Raw genomic sequence first — 21,382 nt, forward strand, 5'->3', positions numbered from 1 at the left:
TCACCGGTGCGGAGTTTTGTTCAGCAGATATATTCTCATTGTGAGCGGAGAGACAAATATCTGCCTCTACCTAGGGTTCAACTGCCTCTACCTAGGATCGAGCTGGCTCCTGATTGCTAGCCGAGAGCACCATCTCTATGCCGCCGCCCCGCTCCACCCCTTACAATGCGTCAAGAAAATTATTCCCATCGCGCATAAGATACTGTTACCGTCGGTGGGTTTTCTGTATTGTTTGTTTTTAATTAAACGGGATGACAAAGCCGGAGACACGGAGAGAAAGAGGCTGATAACAAGGCTGTAAATAATTTAGAAAAGGAAAGGAAAAGAAGGTAGAAAGGAAAAGAATAGAAAAAAGTCGATCCACGGAGACATGGAGGCGCTGTTTTTGGGGGGTGAGGTTCGGGGAGAACCCCAATTTGCTAAAATGCACCCCTTCCTTTTTCACGTCAGTTCCAAAGTCACTGTAAAGAAGATAGCCAGAAATAGTCTGAAGCCGCATTGGCGACTCGGCGAACCTGGGCAGGAGGATGGAGGAGAAAGAAAGAGAGAGAAAAAAAGAGAGATTTAGAAGGTGCCTCTGGGTTCAAAATTGTAATCCCTTCCGACGCTGCGGATTGCTCGGTTTGGCAGGCACTTTTCTCAAGCATGCCAGGGTGGAAAGAAAGCAGGAGCAGGGGCCATGCATGGCAAGCGCAGGGAGTGAGATCCAGCTGCAAGGGAAGCCAAATCATGTGCCGAGCGAGATACGGACCCCGAGCATGGATTCTAGAGCAGCGGTCACCAACTGGTGGTCCATGGACCACTGGGGGTCCACAAGAAAATGTTGGTGGTCCACAGAAACATTATTTGCATTTTCTATATTGCACTAAATCAGGGGTCCTCAAACTACGGCCCCTGGGATGGATACGTGCAATGAATGCTTGTTTTGCTGCAGAGATTCTCCCCCTTCGGGGTCTTTTTGTGGGGGTCGGAGGGGGGCAGAAATTCTGACTTAGGGTCTGCTTCAGCTTCCTGGTGGGGGGCTTTTGGCGAAGGCTGGAGGGAAGAGCCGCTGGTGGAGAAGAGCCGGAGGGCCTCGTTCCAATGGGACTGCAACATGGCCTGGAACTGGCTGAGTATCTCAGCCCGCTGAGCATCCAGTGGTCTTGCACTCCTGCAGGTCTTCCGTCTGCTTGGAAAGCCTATGCTGGTAGTCCTCAGTCAGGTGGTTCTCCTGAGCCTCCTTCTCGGCCAGATCCAATTTGAACTGAGCTGTTTTGCCAACTCTTTCTTCTGGTGGCTGCTTAGCTCCAGCAACTGCTACCTGTTGGGGCCCTAAGGAGCCCAGGCAGGCAGGCGAGGATTGGCTGGGAGAGGAGAGGCGAGTAGAGGATGGCGAGGCGCCCCCTCGATGTGAGTGACATCGAGTTGGCCACACCCACCCAGTCACGTGACCACCTAGCCACGCCCACCCATCTGGTTATTAGGCAGATCATATTAGTGGTCCACGGGATTTAAAATTATGAATTTAGTGGTCCCTGAGGCCCGAAAGGTTGGTGACCCCTGCTCTAGAGGGTTTAGGGAAGAAAACTGGGGCAGAACAGGAGGGAAATCTTGCTAAATGTCCAGGAAGCATCCGTGGATGGACAAGGCAAGCGCGTCTTACAAGGAGGCTGGGTTAGATGAGGTAGGGGTGGGGGCTTACCGTTGGAGTCTTCTGTCCCTCTTGGAATATTGGGGTTTTCTAATTAGAAAGGGGGGCGGGGTGGGGAGAAAACAACAAGGCGGTCATTGAGCATTGGAAAAACACATGCGAGGATGAGGTGGAATGAATGGGTAAGAATGGATGCTGGTGCCAGGAGGAGGCATGGAAGTTGCAATGGGGATGGTTAGAGGTTGACAAAGGAGAGGAGGAGGGAACGGAGAGCAGGAAGGATGACATGGATCAGCGGGGTCTCCCCCCCCCATAAAGTCAACCTTGCAGTCTTCCCACCCCCAAGGGAGGGGTGTCCCTCTCTGGCAGGGAGCATGCAGCTGGAAAGACATCAAGAGACCATGAGAAGGTAGGAATGGGATGGTTGAGATGTCAACAATGACTTAGGAGGTAGGGAGATGAGCCGAGATGAGTCGTCAATGGAGGAATGGGGCTCCCCCCTACCGAACACTATCAGCCTGGTGTGGGTATCGGTGGAACCCAACGGGTTCTGCGCCGTGCAGCGGTACATCGAGCCGTTCAGTTCGGCCGGCACGCGTTCCAACACCAGCTCCTTCCCGTCGTGTTCGGCGCTGCCGTCCAGGAGCCGGCTCCCAACACGGGTCCAAGTGAACATGGGCTCGGGGAAGACTTCGTTCTGGAACCAAGGATCCCCCCACCCCGCAACCCCAAACAGTCAGATCAACCGAGAGCACTGGGGGGCAGAAACGGGTGTGGTGGTCCCTGCGGAGCTGGCAGCAGACTTAGACAGTGAGGAGGTTGGGGAGGAAGATGGGCCAGTCCTGGAGTCTGGGGAAGGCTCGGATGAGGGCTCTGTGTCAGAGGCAGAGTGGGGGCAAGGGCCATCTGGGAGTTATGTGCTGCCTCCGGAGCCTCCAACAGGGAGCCGCAGCAGAGGGATGAGCCACATGTGGCTCCAGAGCCGCTGGTTGCTGACCCCTGCTTCTGCTGAGTTCTCCCCTCTCTGGAGACCCACTCCGGGGGCAGGTGTGAGAATAGATTGCTTTCCCCTTCGCTAGGTTGTCACGCTTGTTGCCTAAATGTGAGTTGTGCACTACGCTGGTGGAGAACTAGCCCCTTTGTCTTGGAACATGTCCCTACAAGGTGTGGGTGAAGACCATCAACAAGAGCACCCATTCATCCAAAGCTCACCCCGACGTTACACCAGATGCTTGGGAGCAGCACAGCAAATCCCCAGGGGATGAGCCACATCCCTCCATGTGTGAAGCACTACACACGCACACACCTCCCCACCCTCTTTTCAGCAGCCTCCCAGTGTGTTAGTTTTCTCTCTCACACACCTGGCAGGATAAAAAAGCAACCTTCCAGGACTATCAATTTTTCTCTTAGCTGCCATGACACACACACATCCAAGACCAGTTAGTCACAGCAAGCAAATTAATGCGGGTGTTTCTTTCACAGTTGGCTGATCTTCTTCGGTACACAATTGTCTGTCTTTGTCGCTTTTTATAAGAACCCCTATTAAATTATTCCCAGAAGTGATCTAGAAGACAAACACCTAAACAGTTGATAAAAAACCAAGGAGGTCTTTTGAGCTGGGACAAGGGACTGGATTTTGGGGAGCGGGACGGGTGGGGTGGGGGAAGATGAGCGTCATACACACCTGAAACCCTTGGACCAGGATACGGACCGTGTCTCCAACGCGGGCTCTTGTTGGGGTCATCAAAATTTTGGGGCCCTTTGGAGCCACTGCAGGAGAAGAAAATGGGTTAATGCTTGGTATCCTCCTGGGGTCCTACCTGTCTCCCCCTCCCCAATTTTCCACCCTCCCTGAGAGGCTTGATGACATTCGAATTTGCCAGAGATAAAGGTAAAGGTTCCCCTTTTTCACATATGTGCTAGTCGTTCCTGACTCTAGGGGGCAATGCTCATCTCCGTTTCAAAGCTGAAGAGCCAGCGCTGTTCAAAGACGTCTCCGTGGTCATTTGGCCGGCATGACTCAAGGCCGAAGGTGCAGGGAACACTATTTCCTTCCCACCAAAGGTGGTCCTTATTTTTCTACTTGCATTTTTTACGCGCTTTCGAACTGGGGCAAGTAATGGCAGAAGTTGGGACAAGTAACTCACTCGGTTACGCGGCGCTAGGGATTCGAACCACCGAACTGCTGACCTTTCTGATCGACAAGCTAAGCGTCTTAGCCCCTGAGTCACCGCGTCCCTCAAAGATACCCCGGCTTTAACATGATAATACGGCTAGTCCTTGATTTACAATGGCGCTCAAAATTTAGGCTGCTAAGTGAGACAGCTATTGAGTTTTGTCCCACTTTATAACCTTTTTCTGGCCACAGTTGCAAAGCGAATCGCAGCAATTTTTAAACGAGTCACACGGTCTTTAAGTGGATCTGGTTTCCCCAATGACTTTGCTTGGGAGGAGGTCTCAAAGGGGGAGCAGGTGACCCACCACCCTGGGACAGTGCGATCGTCATAAATACGAGCATGTGACCATGGGGAGGCTGCAACCATCGTAAGGGTGAAAAACGAGCCCTAAGTCCCGCTTTTTTAAAATGCTGTTGTGACTTCGAACAGTCACTAAATGAACTGCTGTTAAGTCGAGGACTAACTGAATGTGAAAGGGGTTGTGTATGCCTTCTACACCCGCAGCGTCCAAGATAGTTCTTAAGCGAGTCAGTTCCAGCCATCCATAACAAGGTTAAACACATTGTGTGAATGACTCGTTTTCTCCGCGGATTCTCCGAGGAAGAGCTAAGACTTAACTTGAGCGCCAATGCTCTCCCACCTTTTAGTTGAGTTTAGACAATGTACCGTATTTTTCAGGTTATAAGACGCACTGAAATTTAGAAGAAGAAAACAGCAACAAAAAGTTTTTGGCCTCCCATTTTTGGCCCTTCTCCAGCCTTTTTTCTGCCCATTTCCGAGGCTTTTTTCAGCCCATTTTTGTTGTGGTTTGCAAGTGGCCAGTGGAGCTGGCAGCAGTTCGGACAGTGAGGAGTTTGGGGAGGAAAATGGGCCAGACCTGGAGTCTGGGGAAGACTCGGACGAGGGCTCTGCATCGGAGGCAGAGAGGGGGCCAGGGCCATCTGGTAGTCATGTGCCGCCTCTGGAGCCTCCTGAGTCAGACATTAGCGAGGCAGAGGAACAGGGGGAGCCTGTTCCCAGTGTGCGCACGGGCAGAGTTGCCAGAAGGCAAGAACAGTTAAGACAAAAAGGGGCGACTATTTAAGCATGTTTTCAAGCTGCGTGTATTTGTGCAAGCCATGTGTGAACCAGTAGGGAAAGTAAAACGGACCCAGTGGGTCAGTGGCTAAGAGGCTGAGCTTGTCGATCAGAAAGGTTGGCATGTCGGCCGTTTGAATCCCTAGTGCGGCGTAACGGAGTGAGCTCCCGTTCCTTGCCCCAGTTTCTACCAACCTAGCCGTTCGAAAGCACATTAAAAAATGCAAGTAGTAAAATAGGAACCACCTTTGGTGGGAAAGTAACAGCGTTCCGTGCGCCTTCGTCGTTGAGTCCTGCCGGCCACATGACCACAGAGATGTCTTCGGACAGCGCTGGCTCTTCGGCTTTGGAACAGAGATGAGCATCGCCCCTTAGAGTCGGGAACGACTAGCACGTATGTGCGCGGGGAACCTTTACCTTAAGGAAAGTAAGTGAATACCACCCCTGGTAGTATTCCTTTTCGGAAGCTCGAGGATTGGAATGCAAAGGATGCCACTTCAGTCGGTCACGGCTCCCAGACTGCCAACAGTTTTAGGAGCTGAGTAATGCTTGTCTCAAGTAATAGAGCAATTTTAGAGAGTCCTTTCTGCTCAAAAGCCAGCCGGCCGTTCGAAAAATCCAGAGAGAGAACCCAAGAGCTATAAAAACCGTCTTAGAGATATCAAAGCAAAAACGGATGTTAAATGTAATTTAAAAGGACACCTTTAAAAGGTCTTCTGCAGAGATGCAGGCCATTAGGGCTGGAGGGGTGGGAGAGTGTGAGTAAATAGGATCCCGGCCATTTTTCTCCTATTTTTTTGCAGAGAGATTGAGCGGGTTTCTCCTGATTCTAGGACAATTGACCTGCAATCCGGAGGTGGACGGCACAATCTCTCTCACCTTGCCACAACATTTAGAAATTTTGCTCCAGCTGCTGGTATGTTTATGCTATGTTTATGTTTATTTAAAGTGTCAAGAATGGAAGGGAGAGAGAGAAAAAACTTCCTTTAAACCAGGGGTCACCAACCTTTCGGGCCTCAGGAACCATTAAATTCATAATTTTAAATCCCGCCGACCACTAATACGATCTGCCTAATGACCGGCAGGGTGGGCGTGGCTACGTGATCATGTGACTGGGTGGGCATGGCCAGCTCAATGCCACTCACGTCAAGAAGCACCTTGCCCCTCTACTCGTCCCTCCCCTTCCAGCCAGTCCCCACCTGTCCACGTGGGCTCCTTAGGGCCCCAACAGGAAGCAGTTGCTGGAGCTAAGCAGCCACCAAGGAGAAAGAGTTGGCAAAACAGCTCAGTTCAAATTGGATTCTGACCGAGAAGGAGGCTCAACAGAAGCACCTCACTGAGGACTGGGAGCATAGGCTTTCCAAGCAGAGGGAAGACCTGCGGAGTGCAAGGCCAGGTACCTGGAGGCTCAGCGGGCTGAGATGGTCAGCCAGTTCCAGGACATGATGCAGTCCCCACTGGAACGAGGCCCTCTGGCTCTTTGCCACCAGCGGCTCTTCCCACCAGCCTTCGCCCAAAGCCCCCCACCAGGAGGCCAAAGCAGACCCCAAGTCGGAATTTCTACCCCACCCCAGTGCAAAAAGAAGGTGGAGACTCTGCAGCAACACAAGCGTTCATTGCACTTATCTGTCCCAGGAGACAGATAAGAATTTTTTTTTTTGCATTTTTATAGACCCCTGATTTAGTGCAATATAAAAAATGCAAATAATTTTTCTGTGGACCACCAACATTTTCTTGTGGACCACCAGTGGTCAACGGACCACCAGTTAGTGACCATTGCTTTAAAAGGGCTGTTTTTATTATCTTTGAGAGACACACACAGAGAAAAGGCAATGGCACCCAAAATATGAAGCCAGAATTCTCTTGTTTCATTGCCTTCAGAGAAGCTGGACTGCAATTTCCAGATGTGCAAGGTCGCATGTCTTGGGAGTTGTAAGAGTGACCATCTCCATCCCATTCTGAAACATTGAATCTGCTTAACAGGATGATCAAAATTGTAGCTTCGTTTGCTTCCAGGTTCGGGGATGGGTGGACTTGAAGCCAGAAGAATTCTGGGATAAAAATGGCAAAGCATTCTGGTCCAATGGTGGTCAATGAAGGATCTCATGTGAGGTTGCAAGTGAGAATGAAACCTCGATACTGTCTATTCATCAAAGTCTTGGATAGAGGTGACCCTCACCTGACAGGACCTCCCATCACAAGTGGCCATCACTAGACACTCAACTTGACACAACCCATGCCTGGCCCATTACAAGACCCATCACAAGACCTTGACCAGATGTGACCTCCCCATCACTTGACCCTTACTTTACACCAGTGTTTCTCAACCTTGTCAACTTGAAGATGTCTGGACTTCAACTCCCAGAATTCCCCAGCCAGCATTCGCTGGTTGGGGAATTCTGGGAGTTGAAGTCCAGACATCTTCAAGTTGACAAGGTTGAGAAACACTGCTTTACACAACTCAGACCTGACCCATCACAAGACCTTGACCTGTTGTGACCTCCCCATCACAAGAGCCATCACAAGACCCTCACTTGTGACTCACAACTGACCCATCACTTGACCCTTACTTTACACAACTCAGACCTGACCCATCACAAGACCTTGACCTGATGTGACCTCCCCATCACTTGACCCTTACTTTACACAACTCAGACCTGACCCATCACAAGACCTTGACCTGATGTGACCTCCCCATCACTTGACCCTTACTTTACACAACTCAGACCTGACCCATCACAAGACCTTGACCTGATGTGACCTCCCCATCACTTGACCCTTACTTTACACAACTCAGACCTGACCCATCACAAGACCTTGACCTGATGTGACCTCCCCATCACAAGAGCCATCACAAGACCCTCACTTGTGACTCACAACTGACCCATCACTTGACCCTCACTTGACACAACTCAGACCTGACCCATCACAAGACCTGACCTGATGTGACCTCCCCATCATGAACCATCACAAGACCCCCACTTGACACAACTCACACCTGACCCATCACAAGACCCTGATCTGATGTGACCTCACCATCACAAGACCTACTGACCACACAAAATCCTTATAAGCAGAAGAACGCCGACATTGACATTCTCTAAATTCTACTGAAGATGTTACCTAAACTGGTAATGAAACATTTGGAAACCAACCTCAAGCTTGGAGAGCGAAACTCCACTCTCATCTTACACCAGAGCTACAGATATCCACCGCGATCACTTGGATGGAGGCCCCCATGATAAATGTACTAATTCCATGCCTGAAGTGACTGGATCCTTTGGGGATCTGAAGAGGAAGACACTGGTTCTTCACACCCTACAGAACAGTTCAAAGAAAATCCATCTTTTTTAGAGTAGTTCTTCATTTGGTTAATATAGAGGCTCACCTACCAGAAGGAAATTGGCACCGCCTGTTGTAGCCCACCAGCAGAGCTGCCAGCAGAGTTGGACAGGGAGGAGGTTGGGGAGGAGCATGGGCCAGTTCTGGAGTCTGGGGAAGGCTCTGAGAAAAGCCCCGTGTTAGAGGCAGAGATGGGGCCAGGGCTGTCTGCCAGTTATCAGCTGCGTTTGGAGTCAGACATCAGTGAGGCAGAAGAACAGCTGGAGCCTGTTCCCAGTGTGCGCATGCACAGAGCTGCCAGAGGAAGGGAACAGCTAAAGAACAAGGGCTGACTTGGGAGTAAGGCCACAGGTGGACGGTGAATGGTCCCTCTCACAGGGAATAAAAGAGGAGTGAAAGGGGAGTGGAGTTTGCAGGAGACAATGAGTTCATTCCTGCATTCTTGCCAAGTATTGCGGCATCTGAAAGATCTTGGCCTGGCCACTCTCCACACCTGATAAAGGTGTACTTGTGAACTATCTTGAAAGACTGGGCCAGGACATTGCTGGTGAGGAATTCGCTGCAAATGAAATAAAAGGGGTTTATTGGGACGAGGATTTGGCTTCATGCTGCTGGGGAAGCCTAAGTCAGAACACCTCCTGAGTTTTTGCAACAGAGCTCTATCCAAGAAGATCCATAGCTTGAAGGTTGGTGTGGGGATGGGTCTCAGGTCTTGGCATTAAAAAACAAACAAACCCGAATCTGAAAGAGTTGGCAGAATGGGTTGCTTGGGAGACAATTTTTTTCCAGCAGGAAGAATTTGCAGGACTGTTGCTTAGTCAACACCAGGCTTCAACGGAGCTCTCCACGGTGCTGAAACGTCAGCTCCCTTGAGTACCCAGGTAGAGCTTAAGAGAGGTTGCCAACAGTTCATTAATACTGATTGTAAAAGCAAACACCTCTGATCAAAGGCTTCAGGGCAGGCTTAAGGAGAATGCAGCTTTCCTTCTAGCCTGCTTTGCGGGTTCAGCCTCTTTCCCTCAACCCCGATTCCCTCAACTTCCCCCCAAGGAATAGAGGATTGGAATACGTAACGAGCATCCTTTCTCTACTGGAAAAATGGGCCTGTAGTTTCCAGAATAGAAGGGACACGGTGGCTCAGTGGCTAAGACACTGAGTTTGCCGATAAGAAAGGTCAGCAGTTTGGCAGTTCGAATCCCTAGCGCCACATAACGGAGGGAGCTCCTGTTATTTGTCCCAGTTTCTGCCAACCTAGCAGTTTGAAAGCACGTAAAAAGTGCAAGTAAAAAAATAGGAACCACTTTGGTGGGAAGATAACAGTGTTCCGCGCGCCTTCGGCGTTGAGTCATGCGGGCCACATGACCACGGAGACGTCTTCGGACAGTGCTGGCTCTTTAGCTTTGAAACGGAGATGAGCCCTGCCCCCTAGAGTCAGGAACGACTAGCACATATATGCGAGGGGAACCTTTACCTAGTTTCCAGAATACTTACTGAGAAAATGACACATCTACACTTCATTTTTAACCGGCCACCTTTAAACTACTATCCCTCTACTAAAAAGCGAGTCCTTATGTCCCAAAGACCAATGAAGACAACCATTTGAAACCAAGAGTATCTGCCCTGCAAAAAAGTTGAATCCTTTGAGATATTCTTCTATCAAGCAGCACAGAACAGAATGTCTTGTTAGGAGTACCTTGCTGCCAAGGATGGCGTTTCTACATCCCCCCCCCCTCTATTCCCCAAGACATTTATTTGCCAAGGAACCCATCAATCGTTGAAAACAATGCATAGGAACGGCAAAAGTAATTGAGGTGGGATTTCAATAAAACAAAAGAGAACACAGGGAAAAAATTCTGGAATTTGCAGAGGGGGAAAGGAAACTTTCTTAGCACAAGAATAGCAGGGAAATCTGGGTTTGGTGGAAGGGTTTTTTTTAAGCTCCAAGATGCCTTCGGTCAAGTCAGCTTCAGGGTTGACATGCTGGCTCAATACCCCCACTAGGAGTGTGCCAATTTGTTTGCAATTTCACTCAAAGATTATCGAACCGAGTCGAGTTTATTTGTTGGTGGAAAGATTTTACTGGTCTAAAATGTGTTTGGAAGAATTCAGATCGATTCTGGGCCAGCCCTATCTGGTTTCAGTACAGGTGAAGGTAAAGCTTCCCCTTGCACATATGTGCTATTCGTTCCCAACTCTAAGGGGGGGCGGTGCTCATCTCCATTTCAAAGCCAAAGAGCCAGCACTGTCCGAAGACATTTCTGTTTTCATGTGGCCGGCATGACTCAATGCCGAAGGCGCATGGAACGCTGTTACCTTCCCACCAAAGGTGGTTCCTATTTTTCCATTTTGCATTTTGTATGTGCTCTTTGCACCGCTAGGTTGGCAGAAGCTGGGATAAGTCACGGGAGATCACTCCGCTACGTGGCGCTAGGGATTCGACCCACCAAACTGCCAATCTTTCTGATTGACAAGCTCAGCAATTCTGGGGCAGCGCTGCCTGGTTTCAGTGCAGAAAGACCTTTAAAAAACAATCCAAACTTGCTTGATATTCTGAATCCGCCATTGGCAATCCTTTCACTGAACGGAGTCGAGATGGATTCCTCTCTGGGATTGGCAGGGATCCACGAGTAGAATAACAGAAGAGCTGGAAGGGACCTTGAAGGTCTTCTTGTCCAACCACCTGCTCAGGCAGGAAACCCTCCAGCACTTCAGACAAATGGATATCCAACCTCTTCTTAAAAACTTCCAGTGCTGGGGCATTCACAACTTCTGGAGGCAACTTCCGTTCCACTGGTTAATTGTTCTCACTGTCAGGAAATTCCTCCTAAGTTCTAAGTCGCTTTTCTCCTTGATTAGTTTCCACCCATTACTTCTTGTCCTGCCCTCAGGTGCTTTGGAGAATAGCTTGACTCCCTCTTCTTTGGGCCATCCCCTGAGATATTGGACCACTGCTATCATGTCTCCCCATGTCCTTCTTCTCATTCAACTAGACATACCCAGTTCCTGCAACCGTTCCTCATAGGTTTTAGCCTATTTAATCCCAGAATCCTTTTTGTTGCTCTTCTCGGCACTCTTTCTAGAGTCTCCGCATCTTTTAGAGCAGCGTTGGTTAGAGTGCAGTACTGCAGGCTCCTTCTGCTGATCACCAGCTGCCAGCAGTTTGGCAGATCGAATCTAACCGGCTCAATGTTGATTCAGCCTTCTAACCTTCAGAGCTTGGTAAAATGAGGACCCAGATTTTTTGGGGGAAAGAAGCTTTCTAAATCGTTTAGAGACAGCTGTGAAGCACTGTGAAGCGGTATATAAGTCTAAGTGCTATTATTATCTTCCTTCCTTCCTTCCTTCCTTCCTTCCTTCCTTCCTTCCTTCCTTCCTTCCTTCCTTCTCTCCTCCTTCCCTCCCTTCCCAGTGTTTAGAATGCAGTATTGCAGGCTAACTCTGCCCCACTGTCAGCAGTTTGATCCTGACTGGTTGCAGGTTGACTCAGCCTTCCATCCTTCTGGTATTGGACCTGGGTACTTGAGAGACCGCCTGCTGCCAATTACCTCCAATAGACCGATTAGATCCCACAGATTAGGCCTCCTCCGAATTCCATCCGCCGGCCAATGCCGACTGGCGACTACCCGGAGGAGAGCCTTCTCTGTGGCTGCTCTGACCCTCTGGAATGAGCTCCCCGTGGAGATTCGAACCCTCACCACCCTCCAGGCCTTCCGCAAAGCCCTTAAAACCTGGCTGTTCCGACAGGCCTGGGGCTAAAGAGCTTTTGCCCCCCCCCCCTCGAATGGTATGGTTGTTGTGTGCTTTTAAATTGTGTATTGTTCTGTTCGTCTTTTTTATTCCTTATCTGTACCCCCTTCCCTGACTTGGATTGTGAGCCGCCCTGAGTCCCCTTCGGGGAAAAGGGCAGCATATAAATGCAATAAATTCAATTCAATTCAATTCTTCTGAGGTGGGTAAAATGAGGAGCCAGATTGTTGGGGACAAGAGGCTGACTCTGTAAACCCGCTTAGAGAGGGTTGTGAAAGCAATATGAAGCGGTACATAAGTCTCAGTGCTATTGCCATTGCTACATCATGGCGACCAAAACTGGATGCCGTATTCCAAGTGTGGCGTTTCCCAAGGCCTAGAGACTCGGTCGATTCTAAAAGAGCGAGCCTTGGGTTTCTTTCTTGCGAGCCCAGCCGTCATTTTGACCAAGTTCTATTCTTCTGGATGTGTAAGATTTATGTCTCCCTCAGCCAGAGGCAGTTTTTTTTCCACTGGGGGATTAACATAAAAGGTATTTTGTCTTTAATATGTAAATGCCGGGTTTGACAGAGACAGAGGGGCCCTTATAAAGATGCTACTCAATGAAGCGTTTGATCAGGGCACCCTTCCCCGGATTAGCGCCTTAAAGAACATCAGGTAATCTTCTCCTTTCGCTGGGGCTAAGAGAAAGGGAGGGGGGGAGAGATAGGAGTTGGATCAAGAAAAGGACGTTTAATCACGTCTCTAAAGTGATTAAAAGGACTCTTTTTGATGGAGATTTCGCCTCCTTTCCCCAGTGCCCGCCCGCGCGCGCGAGAGAGAGAGAGAGCGGATGAACTCCGAAATAAGACAGCAAGTCTGATCAATGGTGGAGCTGAGGCACTCCTGGTGTAAATACTACTCAAAACGGATTGCAAAGGGGCCAGCGGTGCCATCCATCCATTCTCCGCCTCCCCTCCCCAGCAGGTTGGGCAAAGCTGCCAACGGGCTTGGCAGCCAGAGATCGAAATAAATAAATAAAAACCCCGTCAAATCTACCGTGTCCTGAACTGACACTCAAATCCTTTTTGAAGGTGACGTGTTTGAACGCTGCTGCTTTCCAGTGACGGGGGTGGGTGTGGGGTGGTTATAAAATAAAAGGACGTGGAAGGAAGGATGCTCAAGCCACTGGCTGCCACTCTCGACTCGGAGGCGGCTGCGAGGAAGGCGGCAAATTAAAGGGAGCTCTCCAGGATTCATTCTTTCCTGTTGGTTCCTGGATGGATGGGAGAGAGGAAGGACAGGAGGAAGAAGAGATGCTTCCTCCTTTTCTTTTATTGCTCGGATTTCGTGCCTTGCCAAGGTTCGTTAGCTCGGAAGGGTCTCGCCACCAGCGAGAATAAAAGGCGAGAGAAATCCAGCTCCTCTTTCACGGCTGCCTTTAGAAAGGGGTCCTCGTTTTAATGAGCCAGCCAGGAAGGTAGAACAAAACGGAGAGGGGAATAAATATATAGGAATGAAGAGCGCAGAGGGTTTCTTTTAAAAAAAGAGATCTTGGTTAGGGAGAGATATCAGAATTATCTCCTTGTTCCTGCGAATGGCACCCGGGAACCCATTAAATTTAATGAAAGGGCGAGCAGGCAGGGACGGAGCTCAAACGCAGGCTGTAATCTTCTCCAGAGCAAGAAGAGAGGCAAAGGGAGAGAGGAGGGAGGAAGCCCCTTTGGGGTTTTTGGGGGGAAGGGGGCTTCCATTCTTGGTGGGGAGGCATTTGTTTCTTTTCCTGGATCGGGAGGCCTTTCTCAAGGACTTCTTCTGTACAGAATGAGAGGTCATCTTTTCCTAGCTGGTGCTAAGTAAAAGAGGGCCAAGATAGTATTGGATCAAGGTCTAGATCAGGAGTATCCAACCTTGGCAACATTACGACTTGTGGACTTTAACTCTCAGAGCCCCACAAAGGTCTAGATCAAGAATATCCAACCTTGGCAACATTAAAACCTCTGGACTTCAACTCCCAGAGAACCACAAAGCTGTAAGTCAAGAGACTCCAACCTTGGAAACATTAAGATGTCAACTCCCAGAGGCCCACGAAGATCTAGATCAGGCGTGTCCAACCTTGGCAACATTACAACTTGTGGACTTTAACTCTCAGAGGCCCACGAAGGTCTAGATCAGGGGTGTGTGTCCAACCTTGGAAACATGAAGACTTGTGGACTTCAACTCCCAGAACCCACAAAGCTGTAAGTCAAGAGTCTCCAACCTTGGAAACATTAAGATGTCAACTCCCAGAGGCCCACGAAGGTCTAGATCAGGAGTGTCCAACCTTGGCAGCTTTAAGACTTGTGGACTTTAACTCCCAGAGGCCCACGAAGGTCTAGATCAGGAGTGCCCAACCTTGGAAACATGAAGACTTGTGGACTTCAACTCCCAGAGTTGAGACTCCATGCTGGCTGGGGGGATTCTGGGAGTTGAAGCCCACACGTCTTGAAGTCGCCAAAGTTGGAGACCCCTGATTTCTGACAGAGATGACCGCTGAGGACTCTTGAAAAGAAGATCTCCCTCTCCCAAATGGCCTCCTGGATCTTCTTGAATTCTTCCTAAAGCCACTCAACAAACAACCATGGAAAAGAGGCATAGAACCCATGCCCTGATGTCCGAAAGATTTGGGATGGGCCTGATTATTTCTGCAGACCCCTTCCCCATCTCCCCACCCACCCACCCATCCAGGAAGCGGCTTCTGAGCTCTTACCTAGAGTCACTTCGGACTGCATGGGCATAGAGAGGGCATCGTGCTTGACCTCACAACTAAAGAGCGCGTCATTGTCTATCTGAGGATTAAGGGTCCACATAAGCATGGCCCGCACCTCCACAGTGCCGTCGCTGATGGGGATGTGGGTGTGGTGGAAGAAATACGTGGGGTCGGCGTTCTGGATCCACCGCGGGAACTCCCGGCTCACCACAGTCTCGGGGATATTCTCGGTGGTGGGGCTGAGCAACAGTCCCCGGTCGGGGGTGAGGCCATGGAAGGGGTCCTCTGTGTAGAGCCTCCCGCCCCGGTCCTCCACGTTCAGCAGCGAGAGGGACCGCTGCATCTTGGTGTCGTCCAAGTCCCGATGGAAGAGGTTCCGGGCAGCTCGGCTATCCTGCAATCCAGCGGCGTTGACCGGGGGCTCCGTCAGAGCGATACCCTGTATCAATTCTCCGTCCCTTTTGAAGTAAACCTGGAGGAGGAAAATATCAAGAGATTAAAAGACTCTTCCTCCCTAGTCAATGATTTTAGGCACAGTCCAGAAAGGTATTGTTCTGACCCAGCTCCCCAAACACGACAGGCCCTCTGACGTGAACTCAAAAGATTCCTTTATTAGGAGTACCGGCAGCCTTGGCAAAAAAGTTTCTCTGGCAAGCTAACAAGTCCAGCCGGCTGGAAGATGAATAGTTGTGTGCCACATCTATTCATCTCCGATTCCTTCCTATTATCCCTAGAGCTAGGGTGGGGCTTCGCTAGCAGCAATGCCTCTTCTTTCCCAAGGACTGGCCCATAGATTTCCACTGCTCTCCTCTCCTCTAGTGAAGAGAAGGACCAGGGAAGACATGATAGCAATGTTCCAGTATTTTTTTTTATTGAAAAAGTTTTATTTTATTTTAATTCCCTACATCTAACCACAACATTATATCTGCAGAAATTATTTTGCATTGTCCATTATATCCTTCCCTCAACCCATTTGCTCTTCTACTTTCAATACATGTTATTGTACCCTATTTCACCACAATCCTATCTCCTCTCCCTCTCTCCTCCACTCTATCTCCTTGTTTCCCTCTGCCATCTCTCTCTTCTCTACTTCCCCTCCCTCCCTCCTCCTCCTCTCTCCTCTTTCCACTCCTTCTTTCTCTCCTACTTCTCCTCTCCCTTCTATTTCCCTCTCTCCTATCTCCTCTCTTCCTCCTCGCCTCTACCTTTCCTTTCCACGCTCTCCAATCAACGTTCCAATATTTGAGGGGCTGCCACAGAGAGGAGAGGGGGGGGTCAAGCCATTTTCCAAAGCACCTGAAGGCCGGACAAGGAATAATGGATGGAAACTGATCCAGGAGAAGTTCAACCTGGAAATAAGGACAAATTTCCTGACCATGCGAACAAACGGCCAATGGAACTGGAGTTGTGGGAGCTTCATCCCTGGAGGCTTTCGAGAAGAGAATGGACTGCCATCTGTCAGAAATGGTGTAGGGTCTCCTACTTGGGCAGGTGGGGGGTTGGACTAGATGACCCACAAAGTCCCTTCCAACTCTGTCAATCTGTAGCATGGGAACCCAACAGCAACCCCCCTCCACACACACACACACTTGATCCTGCCAGGGAACCCACTGCGTTGGCAGCGATGTCTACGCCGACAAGATTGCGGGGACACCACAGGGGGTCATGTTTGTATAGCTAGAGCAGTGAGGAGCGCAACGCCTGTTTAAGTCCTTTTGAATGTCTCTGTGAAGAGAAAATTGCCTTGCGTTTCCCTCCCCCGCCCAAAAATACCCTTCTCTTCGAGCTTCTGATGTCACGCTGTAATGAAACAGCCTGGGGAATGTTTGCGGATAAGTGAGCGTTTCTTTTTTTTTGTGTGTTTCCAGGTAGAGAGATAGAAGCAGACGCAAAAAAAAATTCTTTGTTCCTTGCTCCTCCCTCCCTTTGAGTATTTCCCCCCCGCCTTCCAAACGGAGATGTGTTTCCGACTTCCGAATTAATAAGCAGAAATTATTACCGGGATGTTCAGATGCCAAGGCTTCCCCCCATCGCTCCCCACTGTTTCACAACATCCTGTCTGCTTGTATCAAAATGATCCATCATGATGAACATGATTTAAAAGGGGTGTGTGTGTTTGTGTGTGTGGAAGCAAGGCAGTGGTGGGTTCCGGATCCTGGTACAACCGGTACGGTGCAACGGGGCCTGGTGTCCACCACATGAAGGTGCGCAGCACGCTCGCACACTCATGCATGCATCCTTACCTCTTGTGACGCCTCCGCGACACTCCAGCTGCTCGGCGGAGTGTCACGCAGGCGCCGTGCGCTCCGTGCATGTAAGCACCGAAGAGCTCAAATACAGGTAAGGAGCTCAGGCGGGCGGGTGATCCCTCCAGAGCACCGTACTGGAACGGTACCCGGTGCTCGGGCAGGCACCGGTACGCCCATAACGGGGTGTACCGCCTGCAACCCACCACTGAAGCAAAGGTAGGATTCAGCTGGTTCACACCGGTTCGGGAGAACCGACGCTAATTTTGCATTCAGTACGCCGAAGTGGTAGTTGGAAGCACTGGCTGCCCCAGCCCACCCCTCCCCTCCCTGGAGTCTCCACGCGGCCCGTTCATTATGCCAGGCAAGTGCAGGGCCAATATGGAGGCTCTGGGAGGGCAAAAAACGGGCCTACCAGAAGTTCCAGAAGTCCAGAAAAAGGCTTGTTTCTGGCTTCCGGAGCCCAGGGGAGGCTGTTTTCGCCCTCCTGGAGGCTCAAGGAAAACCTCCGGAGCTGGGGAGGGCAAAAATGCTCCCCACCCCATTATGAGGAGGCCGAGTAAGCCACACCTCCCATGGCCACACCCACCCAGCAACCGGACAGAGAAGCTGTTGCTAACATTTTTCAATCTCACGCCTGGGTGGAAGGAAAGCAAACCATGAGAAGCCTGTAGAGATTCTCAGTCATGCAGGTCCTGGTTATTTTTCAAGAGGCAACTGGACTTTCTGGGTTTTTTTTTCCTTTGTAGATGGTTTCGCTTCTCATCCAAGAAGCTTCTTCAGATCTGACAGAATAGGGGAATGGAAGGATATATGCTCCTCGCAGACAGCTGATCAGTTGCATCCTTTTAGAGGGCCATTGAGGCCACTTGGAGGTTTGTCTGTGTCCTCAGGGTCACCTGAGTGGTGCAAATGGTTCCTGTAGTCTGCATTTTTCCCCTCTGGAAATCCATTCCTACTCCCACACCATTCCAAGGGTCCTCCTCCCAAATTGTGTAGCTCAAAGTCTGTAGAGATTCTCAGTCATCCAGGTCACGGTTGTTCCAAAGGTGCTTTTTTTCCCCCAAGAGGCGACTGGACTTTCTTCTTGTTTCTTTGCAAATGACCAGCTGACTGCAAGGAATATAAATCCTTCCATTCCCAACTGTCCGGTCAGAGCTGAGGAAGCTTCTTGGATGAGAAGCGAAATGTCTTCAAAAGAAAAAAAAAGAAGAAAGTCCAGTTGCTTCCTGAAAAAACATCTTTGGGACAAACCACGAGGAAAAAACTTGGCAACCTGCATACCTCTACGAGTTGTTAAGTGAAGCAGTCCGTGACCCAACAAATGCACGCACGACAAAACCGCGCTGACAAAACCGTGGTGCTAAAACCGCGACGTCATCAATGTGACATCATCAACGCGGCGACAACAGCGCGCCGACAGAAGTGCGATTTAAGTTAAGGTAAGGGTTAGGTTTAGGGTTAGGTTTAGGGTTAGGTTTAGGGTTAGGTTTAGGGTTAGGCTTACAGCGCGCTTCTGTCGCTGCGCTGTTGTTGCCGCGCTTCAGCGCTCATTTGTCGGCGCGCTTTAGAACTCGCGGTTTTGTCACCGCGGTTTAGTCGGGCGCGCTTTTGTCGTTCGCCCTTTTGTCGGTGAACCAAGAAGTCTCCACTGTGGTTGGTAAGTGAGGACCGCCTGTATCCAGGTGGGTGATAACTGAATTGAAAGTCTTTTTTTTAGCAGATTTTTAAATTATTTTTCCCTTCTACAACACCTTACAATCATTATATCAACATTGTTATGTCATCATACCTGTACATGTATATAATATTTCACTTCTATATTTACACACCTTTATACACAGTTCTGTATATATTTATATATATTATTTTTTTGGCTTAATTAATTTTATTCTTGTTTTGCAGCCATTTGTACCAATTGTTCCAAATTTCATAATATTCCAACTCTTCTTTATCTTTTAATTTCAGTGTTAATTAGTCCATCTCTGCACAATCCAAAGTTTTTTTTATCACTAATTCATCCGAGAGGGTATTATTTTGTTTCCAGCATTGGGCAAATGCTATTCTAGCTGTAGTTAGCAGATGTGTTAATATTTACTTAATTTTCTTTGTATATTTCCCTTTGATTATTCCCAGTAGGTTTTTTTTTAATCTCCAGGTGGGAAGACAGGGGTGTCCTTTCTGTACAGATGCTCCGTGCAATTTTATTTTATTTTTATTTAAAAAATGGGGGAACGGAAAGGCCTGCAGACTAAAACATATGAAGAACTGGGAATTGGGTATGGACAGTCTAGAGAAGAGAAAGACTGGGGGGGGGGGGACATGACAGCAATATTTCAGTATTTCAGGGGCTGCCCCAAAGAAGAGAGGGTCAATTTATTTACCAAAGCACCTGTAGACAGGACAAGAAACAATGGAGGGAAACTAATCAAGGAGAGAAGCAACCTGGAACTAAGGAGAAACTTCCTAACAGTTAGAACAATTAATCAGTGGAACAATTTGCTTCCAGAGTTTGTAAATGCTCCATCACTGGAAGTTTTAAGAAGACAACCATTTGTCTGAAATGTTATAGGGTCTCCTGCTTGAGCAGAGGGTTGGACTAGAAGACCTCCAAAGTCCCTTCCAGATCTATTCTGATTGATTGATTGAAATCCCCACCCCCAAAATATTTGGATGCCCCTGTCAGCCAATTGGATTGCAATCAGATTTTCTTAAAACTGAATTTTGAGGAATTGGGGGTGTGCTCTTTCAACATGCTCTGAATCCACCCTGTTTATGAACTTGGACTGAAGCGAAAACTGAAGAGTCGTCTCAAAAAGATGGATTCATGCCATCACGCCAATAGTCCTTATTTCAACATCTTGTAAGCCACAAAGGAGGTAATTAGAGTTGAAACGCAGACAGAGAGGTGCCGTAATGGGGATTAGAGGTGGAGATATCTTCTCCTTATTCCATGTTTACCAAAACTTACCGTGGGGGCAGGTTTTCCACCAGAGACAAGGCAGACCAAGGTAAAATTCTGGGCTTGGTAGCGGCTGAATGGAGCTGGGGTGTCCGCAGCGATGACCGAGATGGACGTGGGAGGTGCTGGTGGGAGAAGGAAGAAGGTTCGTTACTCATCTGATCAACCATGAGCATCATGTCTTAAGAATGATGTCAACTGGAGATGTTTCTCCAAGACTTCCTGGATCTTGAAGATCCTAGTGAAGATCCCATGAGCATCACATCTAGAAACAAAGTCAACTGGAGATGTTTCTCCAAGACTTCCTGGATCTTGAAGATCCTAGTGAAGACCCCATGAGCATCACATCTAGAAACAAAGTCAACTGGAGATGTTTCTCCAAGATTTCCTGGATCTTGAAGATCCTAGTGAAGATCCCATGAGCATCACATCTAGAAACAAAGTCAACTGGAGATGTTTCTCCAAGACTTCCTGGATCTTGAAGATCCTAGTGAAGATCTCATGAGCATCACATCTAAGAATGAAAGTCAACTAGAGATGTTTCTCCCAGACTTCCCGGATCTTGAAGATCCTAGTGAAGATCCCATGAGCATCACATCTAGGAACGAGGTCAACTGGAGATGTTTCTCCAAGGCTTCCTGGATCTTGAAGATCCTAGTGAAGTGGATTCTCTTCAAAACAGGGTGAGATGCATCAGGAACCCACTATAGTTCTAGGGTTCACCTCTGTCAGGTTTCCCCTCTAAAATGGGGAAAACCTGCCCCTTCCATATCACCACCCTGGCAACCTGGAGGAAGACAGGAGAATGGATTGAAAAAAGGAGGCTTAGATGCGGTGAGGGTCATCTCCTGGTTACGCCAGAAATGGAGAATGCAGAATCCCTCTCTAGAGACGAGGCAAGATTTTTAAAAAGGCGGTTCTCACTACAGAATGGATATTTTTTTGAGAGTGAGCAGAGTTTCTTTCATTATTTACAGACATTTATTTTTCCAAGTTATTCCCCAACTCCCCAACTCTATTACCGAAGTGATAAAGACACAAATGTTTTAAATTCTCTCATAAAAATACATGCTCACCCTGGCAGCAATTACACACAGAACAGTTAGGTTTCCGGGGTTTTAAGTAGGACGTTTTGCTCAAGTTGGAAAGTTTTTTTCTTTTTCTTTTTGGTTACTGGTGCTTTTTATGAGCTAAGAACTGCAGATCCAGCAAAGAATAAGTCAATACCTATTGTGGTGTCTCCCCCCCACCCCCTTGCAGCAAAGTTTCTTGTTCTCCCGTGGTTATCTTTTTATTTTTATTTTTTGCAAGTGCTTTGAAAAAAAATAGACAGCTTTTCCTTCCAAGCTCACATGAGGAATTTAGCCAAAGAAAAAATAGATGGACGATGGGACGCTGCGATGGTGAGTGTGAGGACTGGTTGTTGTAACCTTGAATCATTGCTAAATGAATGGTTGTTAAGTCCTTGTA

At 48.8% G+C, this 21,382-nt stretch overlaps 1 protein-coding gene across 2 annotated transcripts in view; it reads right to left on the minus strand.

Moving 5' to 3' along the window:
- Positions 1 to 255: 255 nt before the first annotated feature.
- The window catches only part of IGSF21 (immunoglobin superfamily member 21), a 161,065-nt gene continuing 139,938 nt past the window's right edge, over positions 256 to 21,382 (minus strand). Inside the window, exons 5-10 of one of the 2 annotated variants that reach the window (XM_087702190.1) lie at positions 19,922 to 20,037; positions 14,705 to 15,176; positions 3,318 to 3,403; positions 2,138 to 2,330; positions 1,685 to 1,723; positions 256 to 515 (exon numbers count right to left, since the gene is read on the minus strand). In XM_087702190.1, the coding sequence (XP_087558316.1) occupies positions 442 to 515; positions 1,685 to 1,723; positions 2,138 to 2,330; positions 3,318 to 3,403; positions 14,705 to 15,176; positions 19,922 to 20,037 (980 nt within the window). In that variant the 3' untranslated portion in view covers positions 256 to 441. The remainder of the gene's footprint in view (positions 516 to 1,684; positions 1,724 to 2,137; positions 2,331 to 3,317; positions 3,404 to 14,704; positions 15,177 to 19,921; positions 20,038 to 21,382) is intronic. The other variant, XM_087702191.1, reaches the window with a different exon arrangement.

The sequence above is a fragment of the Thamnophis sirtalis genome, unplaced genomic scaffold, assembly GCF_051295495.1.
Source record: "Thamnophis sirtalis isolate CommonGarterSnake01/CBP01778 unplaced genomic scaffold, rThaSir2_p1.2 scaffold_15, whole genome shotgun sequence".
In the NCBI taxonomy this organism is placed as follows: domain Eukaryota; kingdom Metazoa; phylum Chordata; class Lepidosauria; order Squamata; family Natricidae; genus Thamnophis; species Thamnophis sirtalis.